This window comes from Pelodiscus sinensis, chromosome 11, assembly GCF_049634645.1.
Source record: "Pelodiscus sinensis isolate JC-2024 chromosome 11, ASM4963464v1, whole genome shotgun sequence".
NCBI classification, from domain to species: domain Eukaryota; kingdom Metazoa; phylum Chordata; order Testudines; family Trionychidae; genus Pelodiscus; species Pelodiscus sinensis.
Genome location: NC_134721.1, coordinates 7910287 through 7923061, shown reverse-complemented (window position 1 = coordinate 7923061; position 12775 = coordinate 7910287). Strand labels below are relative to the sequence as shown.

At 45.4% G+C, this 12775-nt stretch overlaps 1 protein-coding gene across 1 annotated transcript in view; it reads right to left on the bottom strand.

Moving 5' to 3' along the window:
* Positions 1–12775, bottom strand: part of TAFA1 (TAFA chemokine like family member 1) — a 408995-nt gene that overhangs the window by 83106 nt on the left and 313114 nt on the right. Inside the window, exon 3 of the mRNA XM_006120006.3 lies at positions 4769–4909. Within this exon, the coding sequence (XP_006120068.1) occupies positions 4769–4909 (141 nt within the window). The remainder of the gene's footprint in view (positions 1–4768; positions 4910–12775) is intronic.

Here is a 12775-nt window from a genome sequence, read left to right as displayed (position 1 = left end):
TGGGGAGGTAACAACCTGATAACAACCTTGCAATATATTAAGGGATGATGCAGAGAAGACAGAGGTCAATTGTTCCCAGGTCCACTGAAGGGAGGACAAGAAGTAATGGGCTTACTCTGCAGCAAAGGAGATTTAGGTTAGACATTAGGAAAAACTTCCTAACTATAAGGGCCGTTAGGTTCTGAAACAGGTTTCCAAGGGTGATTGTGGCCTTCCTAGTACTGGAAACTTTTAAAAACATGTTGGACAAACTCCTCTCAGAGCTGGTCTAAGGTTACTTGCTCCTGCCACAAAGCAAGAGACTCGACTTGATGACTTTGAGGTCCCCTTCCTGCTTCACATTGCTATGATTCAGTTTGTTATGTGTGCAAGAGCCTCCATGATATATTTTAAAGCAATGATTCAATGAAAATATTTTTTCCAGTGACATCACAGCTTTAAACAATACAAAGTATAAGACTGTGATTCCCAGCATTTAATCAACTTAATATAGTAGGTAAAGGAGGCAATAAGTTTTAATGGCTTCTTTGTAATGTACTAATTAAAACCTCCCAGAACCAAATAGGTAAATCTCCCACTGAAGTTAATAGAACTTCTCACAGAAGAAAATGGGAATTTTGCCTTAGTAAGGACTGACGTCAGGGTTTTGACCCAAGATGGTTAATGTGTCAAGAAACTAGAACAAAGCGTGAAGATTAAATGAAGGTTAAAAGGTTGGGTTGCTAGGTATTGACCTGGACAGTCTGATATTTTTGCCTCCTGTCCGGTAAAAAAAATTCAGAACATACCAGACACCTGAAATGTCCAGTATTTTTGATTTTTTCCCGACCAGGAGGCGAAAATACCGGGTGTTTACCTGGTTCCGCAGGGGAGCTGTCTGGCCCAGAGCAGGAAGACAAGATAGCGGATGGCCGCTGGCAGCCTGTTAGGGCCAAAAAGCCTCAAAGGCATTTCTTAAAGAGGCCATATTTTTTTAAAAAAAATTTTTGCCTAATAATTCTTGGGGATCTTTTTTTTGCTCAACAACTTTGGTCTCCCCATTTTTTTTCTCAACAGAATTTTTTTCACAGTGTTTTTTTTTTTTTTTTGAGTGGGCGGAGGGGAGTTTGGGATTTTTAGTTAAACCATCTGGCAACCTTAGTAAAAGGACTGCCCCTTAATTTTTGTGAATAGGATCGTGTCTTTCTAACCAGTCACCAACCACTTACAAAAGAACCCATATCTTGTTTACAACAATTACACTTGAAAGAAATCCCTTTGAAGTCAATGGGAGTCTTGCCCCGACTTCAGTAAATGTGGGATCTTATTCCTTTCTGATATTAGCCTTTGTTTAATTTTTCTCCTTTCAAAATGCCAATTGATAACATTTGTTTTCATTATAATCCAGAGACAGCTATTAAGCAGAGGGACTCCAGTCCAGATCAGCACTGATTTTGTTAAAACATAATTCCTCTTTGTGCTACTGTTCTCTGAATATAATTATGAGGTCTACAGTAACACCATATCAATTGACTCTGGGTTTTTAGGACCTAATGAATAACTTGTGAATCTCCAAACCTGACACGGTTTATTTTTAGTTAGGTCCAACAAAAGGTATCACCTACAGATTCGTGACATTTTTTTTGTGTGTAATAAAATTCTTTGTCTCAGAATAATTAAGCAATAAAATGTGAGAGCACGTGAATTAAAGTGTAATAATTCACAGCTATTGTAGTGCATTCTTAGGCAGGAATCCAGGGACTGACTGGCATTTCCAGTGGAACTAGCTGTGAATTATTGCCCCATAATTTAACAACTTGAGTGTCTTTTTGCAATTATAGGCTTTTTCTTTATATTTTAACACACAAATGAGCCACACACACCAGACCATAGAGCAGTAGAGAAAATGTTAAGATCCCATCCCTGAGACATAAGCCATGTTTTTCTACCTAGTTACTGTTCAATGATGCCAGCACGGGCTTCTGGCTGCTATGTTTTTGGAGCCCATAAAGCCAACAGGAACGATCATCTAACTTTTGAGGAAAACTGGCACAGCTGTTTCTCTGTTGGCAGCACCTTTGGAAACATTGCTGCATGGGGGTGAGGGAAGTGGGTTTTCAAATTCTTCTGTGCACACCTCTCTTTCCGATGGGAGGCTGTGTCTTTAAAATCCATATCTGAGTAGGAAACAAAGGATGTGTAGAAAAATCAGCTGTACAGCACCACTGCTGAGTCCAACCACTTGGAAGTAGCTAAGGGACATGGGTGTTCATTCCAGTCCACACTGAAAAAGTAGCCTTGAGCGCTTACCAGCTTTTGGCACCATTGGGGAATAGAGACCATGCTGCTATCAGATCGTTTCCACCAAATAAAGATCAGAAAAGAAACATTTAAAATCCAGCCCCTTTTAATAGAGTTACACAAGGGTGCTGCTGATCAGACTTTCCTCCTCAGTGTGTGTGGGGTGTAGTGGTGCTGTAGCCCCTTCCAGAAGCGAGAGGGTTACAGACAAACCAGAAGCAGCTTGTGCAACTTTGGCCAACGAGGGCAGGGAGCTGTCAGCCGATCAGGGCCAGGCTGGGCCCTATAAAAGGCTGCAAGGGCTGAGAGGAGCTCACTCTTGCTCCAGCTGTGGAACAGGAGGGACCTGGCTGCCTGGGAAGCTAGTGAGGGCACCTGAGACAAATCAGTGCTGGGGAAAGGCAGGCAGAGCTGGGAGCTCCGGCCTGACCCAACTCCCAGGCAGCAGGGCTTGAGACAGAGGCCTGAAGTGTCCTGATACAGAGGCCTGAGGGTTTCTAGGGCTGCAAGGAGGCAGCCACAGCAGCAGATCCACACCCCCTTGCCAATGATAAATGGCTAAGTCACACAAAAGTTTGCCCCTGAGGCAGGAGGTTAGATGATGTCTGGCAGAGGGTCACTGAGGAGAGGGGGGACTAGGAAATTGGGGATCCCTGGGAGGAAAGGATTCCAGAATGTGGGGGCACTGCTGTGGGGCAGTACTGTGAGGAAAGGGCACCATGAACTGGAAGGAATGCGGGGCCTGAAATAATGCAGAACACAGATACCCTAGGGAAAGACACTAGTCGAAAAGGGGTGCTCCTAGGATTGCCAGATGGTTTAACAAAAAATATCAACCCCGCAAAAATGGGAAAAAATTCTGTTGAGAAAAAAAAGGGGGGAGACCAAAGTTGAGCAAAAAAAAAAAAGGGCGTGGTGCCTTTAAAAGGCCCCGCACACTCCTCACTCCCCCACCCCCGCAAGATGCAGTAGGGGAAAATTGTCCCAACCACGCTTCCATCTGAGGGAAACAGGAAATGTCAGGCATTTCACATGTCCAGTATTTTCTGGGTTTTTTTACCAGATGGGGGACCCAAATAACGGACAGTCTGGGCAAAAACTTGACACCTGGCACTCCTAGGTGCTCCAGGGCTAGAAGAGCTAATTCCTGAAGAGACCATCAGGAGGTGCCGTGCCGGTGAGTCAACCCCACTATAGGGGGAAATGAAACCAAATATTAATCCCACTAAATCAATAGCTTCTTAAAACCATAATTCAAAGACATTCAATTTGGGTAACCATTTCCAAACAGCAGGGTATATTCTTTACTTGGTGCGCATTTGTGCACCTCACTAATGCTGATTAGGATTAAGTGAACCACAAATAGGCATCTCCAGTGAACATGTGTCTGTTAATTCCACCCCTGGAATAATAAAGCAGCCACAGAATCAGAACCCCAAAGTACCGACATTTAGATAAAAACAGGGTGCAAAAGTGAGTCACTCCACGTTTTAGTTTTGTATTGCAAAGAAAATGCCTAACAAGATTCTTCCCTGCAGCTTTTTAGAGACCTGAGCCAAAGCTGGAGCTATTCAACAATGGCAGAACCAAAAATCCACGTTGCTGCTTTTGTTCATCTTCATACAATGTTTACTACGAAATCGTATCATTGGATTTATTGCACTGACTTTTTAAAATTGCTAATCAAATCGGAACTTGTTATTGTCACCAGAAATACTTATGAGACAGAGCTATTGAGACATCAGAGGGTCCTAGTGGAGACACAAAGGATATCTGGGACCCATTGTTTACCAAGGACTTGCTCTTGCTAGTATGTTTGTTGTACATAAGAACGGTCATACTGGATCAGACCAAAGGTCCATCTAGCCCAATATCCTGTCTTCCAACATTGGCCAATATCAGATGCCACAAACAGAGTGAACAGCACAGGTAATCATCAAGTAATCCGTCTCCTATCATTTCCAGCCTCTGACAAACAGAGGCTAGGGACACCATTCTTATCTATCCTGGCTAATAAGTATTGATGGACCTAACCTGCATATATTTAGTTCTTTTTTGAACCCTGTTAAAGTCTTGGTCTTCACAACATCCTCTGGCAAGGAGTTCCACAGGCTGATTGTGCGCTGTGTGAAGAAACACTTCCTTTTGTGTGTTTTAAACTTGCTACCTATTCATTTCATTTAGTGACCGCTGGTTCTTAATTACTCATGTGAGTAGCCCCCCCAGACTGCAATGTGACTTTTATGGTGAGTAAATCCTTTTCAACATGGGTCAAGATTGCAGAACCAGGCTCTAAGGTGAGAGACAATGTATATCACCATGGTTAAAGGCCATCTCCTTGGTCAACCATTTATGCCAATAGCTTCTCTTTTCCTAAAAAAATGAAACCAGAGAATACAACTCTGTTTGCATACATATCACAGCTAGCATTATATAAATACCAGATGTTATATATTCAGTTCACATATATACTGGATAAGCTACTTGCCGTCAACACAGGAAGGTCTGTTTCGTGTTGTTCCAGCCACTTTCCCAGGGAGGCAGGAGCATTTTACTGTTTGTGATCTTTCCTCAATTCGATTCTTATTACAGCATCTGTGTGCTGCTATCACTTCACACGTTCCTCCTTCTGGCAATAGAGAGAGAATATTGACACTCTGATTAGGAAGAATAGCAATGACTAGTCAAAGCATCCAAGCATGCTACTTTCATCCTTTGCACTGAAAGTTTCTGTATACAGGGGATTAAGAAAGTGTTGTCTCCCACTATTGGCAATTTTGGCTAAGGCAGGTATTAGTCCACTTGAGAGCCAATAGGAAATGCAAAATAAATGCTTCTCAAGAGCAGATACAGCACCCAAACCCACTTGCCCTGCATTGTGAGTAGCTCCATTGACATGAATACAACTCCTGGGTATGAATTAGGGAATATATCACAATATGAAATGAAAATGAACGAATGAAAATGTCAGAGAATCCACCTAGAAGTGAGCACAGATCCAAATCCTCAGATTCACCACTGACAGGGTAGTCATATTCTGCAAGGGGAGAATCAGTCCCCTAGGACTCACAGCATGGTCCAATTTTGCTTTCTTCTACTTCTAAAATATGGCCTGATGTGACAGTCCAGATGCAGGCAAAATTCTCAGTGAGTTAGAATAATAGAATCATAGAACACTAGAACTGGAAGGGACCTCGAAAAGTCATCAAGTCCAGTTCCCTGCCCTCATGGCAGGACCAAGAACTATCTATATCTTCCCTGATGTCTGTCTAACCTGTTCTAAACATCTCCAGTGATGGAGATTCCACAACCTCCCTAGGCAATTTGTTCCAGTGTTTAACCACCCTGACAGTTAGGAAGTTTTTCCTAATGTCCAACCTAAATCTTTAATGACATCAGGTCCAATTTTTCCTTGCCTTCCTTTTGCATTTTGGTCAGAGCATTTCCAAAAGCTTGGTTATACAGGTTGAACCTCTCCAGTCCAGCACTCTGTGGGTCTGGCAACATCCACGGTCTGGCATGATTGTAGTTAGCCAGATGTGCACTTATCATGGGTGTGGCCAAGTTTCCCGTGGTCCCATAAAGTTTGTTTACAGCCACCAGTCCTGGCTCTCAGTGTTCTGTGCTGTTGTTTAGCTCTAATTTACTCCTAGATATCTTCTAAGAACCGAGCAAGCAATGGCAGTGTTGGTGATGCTGCTAGATAATATTGACCTGTGATTCGGCAAATTCTTTGGTTTGGTACTAGTCAGATCCCACGGGTGCCAGACAAGAGAGGGTCAACCTGAGCCAAGAGATAGACAGATAAATGGAGAGGTAGGCTTCGTCTACACTTGGAGCTAGGGGTAAGATTCACACCTTGCACAGGCATTCTCCTGCTAACTCACAGCAAGCTACCATGGTAAACGTAGTAGTAGTGTAGTAGCTGTTAGCTTAGCTAGCTAGTACAACCCCTTCCTGACCTGCCTGTACCTAGGGCAGCTAGGCCATGCGGATACTCACTTAAGCCCTGGTGATCTTACTCTTATTAGCATGCTAGCTTAATAAGAGCGAGTGCCAGCAAAGCTATGTGAGCTGGGAGTCACACGCCTAACTCTAGCTGTAGACAGAGCCATAGATAGATACTGCCGGGCTTTGCTTGTGACATATGCTATGTACATAAATGACATGACAAAAGCATTATCCCCATTCATTTTTGCAATATAGCCTGGGAAGATCAGGCAGCAGAGTAGGTTACCATACTGCTCATTAATCTCTCCAGACTCTCTCAAAATGCATTTCACTCATAATTACTAAGTGTTTATAGTCCCTGTCTGTTCTTTAGCAGATATTTGTTCACATCCTGAACTTGCAGTATAATCTGACCGTGTCAGTGCAATCTGAACACACAAATATCCACACTGCATAGAAGAGCAGGACAGGTCAGAAGGCTCGCCGGGTGCCAAAGCAATATTATTTTAATCCCCTTCTGAGATGCCATGGCACATGACTTTAGCTACAGCGAACGGCCCAATGGAAAAGGTGTAGGAGCAAAACAGCCAAAGGCTAGATGGTAACCTTGCAATCAGCCCCAAGATCCAGCAAGGAGGACCTGCCCCACAACCACATACCAGATAACAATCTAGGATTCAGCATTTCCCCCCTGCATCCACGGGCGGTGGGTGAAAGCCCACTGGGGAAGGCAGGCCTCACCCTCACCACTTCCACCTGAGGCCTGCCCCTTCAGCTACCTTCCCACTCCAAAGAGCCAAGCCCCGCTCAATCCCAGCCCAATCCTTCTTGGCCACCTGGAGTGCTGGGGCTCCCACACCACAGCCTCAGTCCCAGCCTCCCCGGGCAGCCAGAGAGCCCAGCTTTCCCCTGCGGCCAGGAAGCTGGGCTGCCACGTTGTGACCCCATCCTTCCTGGGCAGCCAAGGAGCCAGGCTGCCTTCCTGCAGCCCCAGCCTTCCCTGGGTAGTGTAGACATGTTGGGGAAGGCAATGCCTTCCCTTCCCTACATTACCCATGTCTGCTTCCCCTTCTTCTGGGAGAGGAATAAGTTAGTGCATTCCTTTGCGGGGTGACTCCCGGCCTGTGCCTTCAGCCAGCTACCCTGAAGAGTGTGCAGGTCATACTGGGGTTGACGTAAGCCAGGGCTTCCCTCACTTCCCACCCCAGCCCTCACTAACTTGATTTCTGTGGGAAGTCGTGGGCACGTAGCTCCTGCTTTCCACCCTGTCACAATCTCAGCAGGGCCAAGCAGAGCAGGAAGGGGATGGGGAGAACTTGCTTCCCACCTGCTCTCTTGCACAGCTGAATAGAGGCTGAGAAAATCTAGCTAAAATAAATGAGGTTCATTGCTGGAACGAATGTGCAGGACAGGAAGTACACTGCAAATGCAGGAATCCCAGAGAGTGATTTTGTGCAGCTCTTTCCCTGCAGACAGGAAAAGCTACATGGTTGGAAGAGGATCCAAGTATTCCTAATACCTCAGGGGTATGTCTACACTACAGCATTAATTCGAACTAACTTAATTTGAACTAAGCTAATTTGAATTAGTGCATCTAGACCTAAAAACTAATTTGAATTAGCGTTTTGCTAATTCAAAATAGCATGTCCACATTGAATGAACCCTGAACCGAAGTTAAGGCTGGCCGGAAGCAGTGCCGGCAGGGCATCAGGTTAGGACTTTGAGTGTGGAGCTGCTGCCTCTGGCTAGCCGAGGGCTGTGCTTAAAGGGACCCAACCCCCACCCCGGACAGACAGTTCTCAGGATTCCCCGCTTGCTTGTCTACCTTGATGAGGGACAGCAAAGCAGTCCTGACTTGGAGTGCCCTGAGTGCCCACACTCGGCACATCACAGCACTCGGCCATCAGCCCGGCTGCACTTGCTGCAGGCTGCCATCTGGGGAGGTCAATCGAGGGGGCTGTCAGGATCCAGGAGGCCCTGCAGGAGAGCTTCCACCCCGAAGAGCCCGCAGAGCCTCACCATTGGGGGCTCGTGCCCCATTCCTCCCTCACCTCCTTCCACTTACCCCTCCCTAGCCCCCCTTCCTGATGTAAAAAATAAAGGACACGTGTGTTCAAATATAGAAACTCTCTTTATTTAACAAAACTGGGCGGGAGGGGGGGGAGGGGATTAATGTCTGGGGAGACTAGGAAAGGGAGGTGTGAGAGGGGAAGAGAGAGGGTGGAAGAGGGGAGGGGGAAACCTGGGATGAGGGAGCTGGATGGGGGAAGCCAGGGGAAGGAGGAGGAGGAGGGGAAGTATAAAACTATGGTACGCCATATCTTCAGTACTGTGTACAGATGTGGTCTTCTCACCTCAGAAAAGATATTTTGGCCTGGGAAAAGGTTCAGAAAAGGGCAACTACAATGATTAGGGGTTTGGAACAGGTCCCATATGAAGAGAAGCTAAAAAGACTGGTACTTTTCAGCTTAGAAAAGAGGAGACTGAGGGGGGATATGATAGAGGTCTATAAATTCATGAGTGGTGTGGATAGGGTGAATAAAGAAAAGTTCTTCATTAGTTCCCATAATAGAAGGACTAGAGGACACCAAATGAAATGAATGGACGGCAGGTTTAAAACTAATAAGCAAAACTTCTTCTTCACACAGCACATAGTCAACCTGTGGAACTCCTTGCCACAGGAGGCTGTAAAGGCTAGAAATATAACAGAGTTTAAGGAGAAGTTAGATAAATTCATGGAAGTTGGGTCCATGGAGTGCTATTAGCCAGGGGGTAGGAACGGTGTCCCTGGCCTCTGTTTGTGGAAGGCTGGAGATGGATGGCACGAGACAAATGGCTTGGTCATTGTCTTCGGTCCAAACCCTCCGGGGTACCTGGTGCTGGCCGCTCTCGGCAGACAGGCTACTGGGCTAGATAGACCTTTGGTCTAACCCAGTACGGCCGTTCTTATGTTCTTATGTTCTAAGCTCAGGGCTCAGGTTCAGGGGTCTCACTGGACCAACTTGATTTTCATGCAAACCTGCTCCTGGGTTCGCATGTGGCCTGTGGTGGCCAGGCTGGCAGCTATCCTGGCCTAGACGGCTGCATTCCTATGCCTAGTGTGGAGGTCGTGGACGTTGGAGGCCTCCCCCCCAAACCTCGATGAGGTCTATGATCTCCACACTAGACCAGGCGAGCGCCCGCCTCTTGTGGCCCTGGGCAGGCTCCTGGGAGCCGCCAACCTGGTCCTGGGAAGAGGCGGAGGGCTGGGTGGCAGTGGGTGGCTGGCTCATGTCGTGCCAGGTGTAGGGTCTGCTAGCTGGGTGCTGGCAGGCTTGCAACTGGCACAGGCACTGTAGCCAGCCCGTGCTCCTTTAAGGGCTCCGGGGTCAGGAGGGGGGCAGAAAAGTTTCCCTGGTTTGGCCCAGAGTGGCCACCAGGGCAACCTGGGAAGGGCTAACCTCCAACTAGTTCGAATTAAGTGGCTACACAGCCCTTAATTCGAACTACTGAATTCGAACTAGGCCTTAGTCCTCGTAGAATGAGGTTTGCCTAGTTTGAATTAAGCACTCCGCTAGTTCCAATTAAGTTCAAACTAGCGGTTTGCATGTGTAGCCTCTATTAAAGTTAATTTGAACTAACGGCTGTTAGTTCGAATTAACTTTGTAGTGTAGGCATACCCTCAGAGCGGTGTCATGGAACAAGGCCACCCCAGGTACACAGAGGCACCAAGGAGACCTCATGCTAGCGTGGGCATGTTTTGTCAACTTTAAATATTTAAACCTGAAGCTTTCAAGAATGAGTCAATCAAAACTGGTTAATGTAAATGACCCCCAGTCATGTACTTGTGGGGTTTAGTATTGATTAGCTCATCAGCTCAAGGTCATAGAGGCACTGTGGTTAATATTTAACCACTCTTGACAAGAATAGCTGGTTCCTATATTTTCTGTAGTTGGTGTATGTGTAGCACCAACAGGCGCCACTGAACCTGGGACTTCTAGCGCTTAGTGCATGAGCCTCTACAGCTTGAGCTAAAAGCCAGCTAGCTCTCAGCTAAGACTATAGAGCAGACTCATTTGTGCTTTCTGTAGGTGGTCTAAGTGCTAATACCTGGAGACATTAAAAAAATGTAAAAAACAAGTGGTCCTGCAGCACCTTAGAGACTAACAAAAATATAGATAGTATCATGAGCTTTTGTGGGCACGACCCACAAGCCAGTTGACAAGACTGGGATGGGAAGCCTGCGAAATTTAAACATTTGCATTCTGCTTCCAAGAAATGTCCTAAAAAGTCTAAGGCTACGTCTACATTTCACAGTTATTTCAGAATAAACTATTCCGGAATAGTTATTCCAAAATATCTTATTTTGAAATAGAACATTTACACTGCAGGGAAGCCTCAAAATTAATCCGAGGCAGGCTTCCCTATGTAGATGTGCTCTGTCGATTTAGATCCCCAGGAGGAATAACTTAGAATGGCCCTGGTGAGGGGCTATTTCGAAATAGCAGAAGTGGAGCATCTACACAGTCTCTATTCTGAAATAACCGTTTCAGAATAGGCATTATTCTTCGCAGAATGAGGTTTACAGAAGTTGGAATAAGCCATCCGTTATTTTGAAATTATTTCAAAAAACCGGAATTGCTGTGTAGACGCTCGCATAGTTATTCTGAAATAACTTTGCTGGGTAGACACACCCTAAATGTCCTGCAAAGCTCCCTTCTGAAATTGACTGCAGAGGCAAATGTTCCCTTTCCATCAAAGTTTTCATTTCAAGCTATGTAGAGCCACATCTCAGAGCAGGGACATCAACAGGAAATGATGAACAAATGGCAGGACTACATGTCAAGAACTGGCAATGCGTGGTGGACAGAAAATGGATTTTTCATGCTGTGAACAGTTTTGAGGTTTTAAAAAAACAATCACTCAATTTACGATGAAAAGCCCCTCCCTCCCCAAATTACAATTTTCTGTAAAATCAAATTCATGGGAAAAAGTGTTTCAGGTCAAACATAATGTTTCATTTTGATACATGTGAAACCTTTTGTTTCAATTTGGACTCTTCGTATTTTTTTCTAATGTATGAAATAAAGTACATTTCAAAACAAAAAGAAAAAATCAGAACTATTTGTTTCCAAGAAAGGTCAAAACAGGATGTTTTTGACATTTTAAAATGTCTCCCCTCCTCCTGTTTTCCAATGCATACTTTCATTAATGTCAATATGATGTGGTGAAAAATTTCAGTTTTGTTATAGCCTTTTCATCACAAAACTGTTTAAATTAATATATTCTGACCGGTTTTACTACCAATGCCTTATTAACGACAAATTCACAAGTGACTCAATTTTGGGTATTTTTTAAAAAAGGAGGACTGATAGAATTGCCTTCTTGAAAGCATTCTGGGTTATCAAGACCCCTGCCATTTACAGGTCGCACCTCTGAAAACCGGTATGCTCTGGTCTGGCAAATTTACCACAGATACTCCTGCGCCAGAGAGACTGGGAGCCTAACGGTAGGAAGGTCAGCGACCCGGCCGGGGTTGGGGCCGGGGGGCCGGAGGAGCCCTAGAGCAGTGCTGGGGCCACGTACTGCAGAACCCCAGCAGCTCGTGGTAGTATGGAACCGGGGGCTAGGGAACCTTGCAGCAGCATGGGGTTGGCAGCTGTGGAATTCTGGGTGCCCGTGGCAGCGCGCAGTTGGGGGTGGAGAAGTCTGGCTGCCTGTGGCAGTACAGGGCTGGGGAAATCTAGCTGCACATGGCAGAGAGGGCCAGGGCCGGAGAACCCCAACAGCAGCCCAGGGCCTGGGCCAGCAGCAGCAGAGTGGGGGAGAGGGTCGAGGGGGCCTGAGGCAGGGAGCCAGCTGGCTCGGGGCCCCTGGCAAGGGACACTTCCTCCAGTTTGGCAAATTCTGTCGTTTGGGACCAGTCGGATCCTGACCATGCTGGATCAGGGAGGTCCAACCTGTATTACATGACGATGGTTTTTGGCTTCACTATCCTTAGCAGTCTGCAATGCATGGCTTGAAAATATTAGAGTAAAAATTATTAGGACTTTGTCCATGATTCTGACAGCAGAACAGGGACAATTTAATTCCCACAAATGGCTTCATTTTAATTGGAGAATGCTGAACTCATGAAAAGGTATTCAATTATCTCTCTATTATAAAGCTACCTTGTGTTTACATACTGCAGAGTGAAATATCTTACCCTAAGTATGAACCTACTGTGTGCAGCTGTGATTTAAAATAGCTAATCAACTACAGGGCCTGAGCACATGGTTGGAAGAAGCCAAAAGCCATCTTCTAGTCATCTCTGTTTTTTATATCTTTAGCTGAGAGTAATAATGAAAGCATATTTCGCACTTCAAACTTATAAGTTGCCTTTGTAGTCTAGCAGAGCCAGAACTTATCAGTAAACAAACATAAAAAAGCAAACAGCGGTCTTGATTTGTGTTATACATTGTGGAAGTCATTAGCTATGAGTCAGGTAGCAAAACTTATACGTACTCTCTTTGACAGTGATGACAATTTAATAGCATTTGACTCCACTGAGTTACATACAGCATCC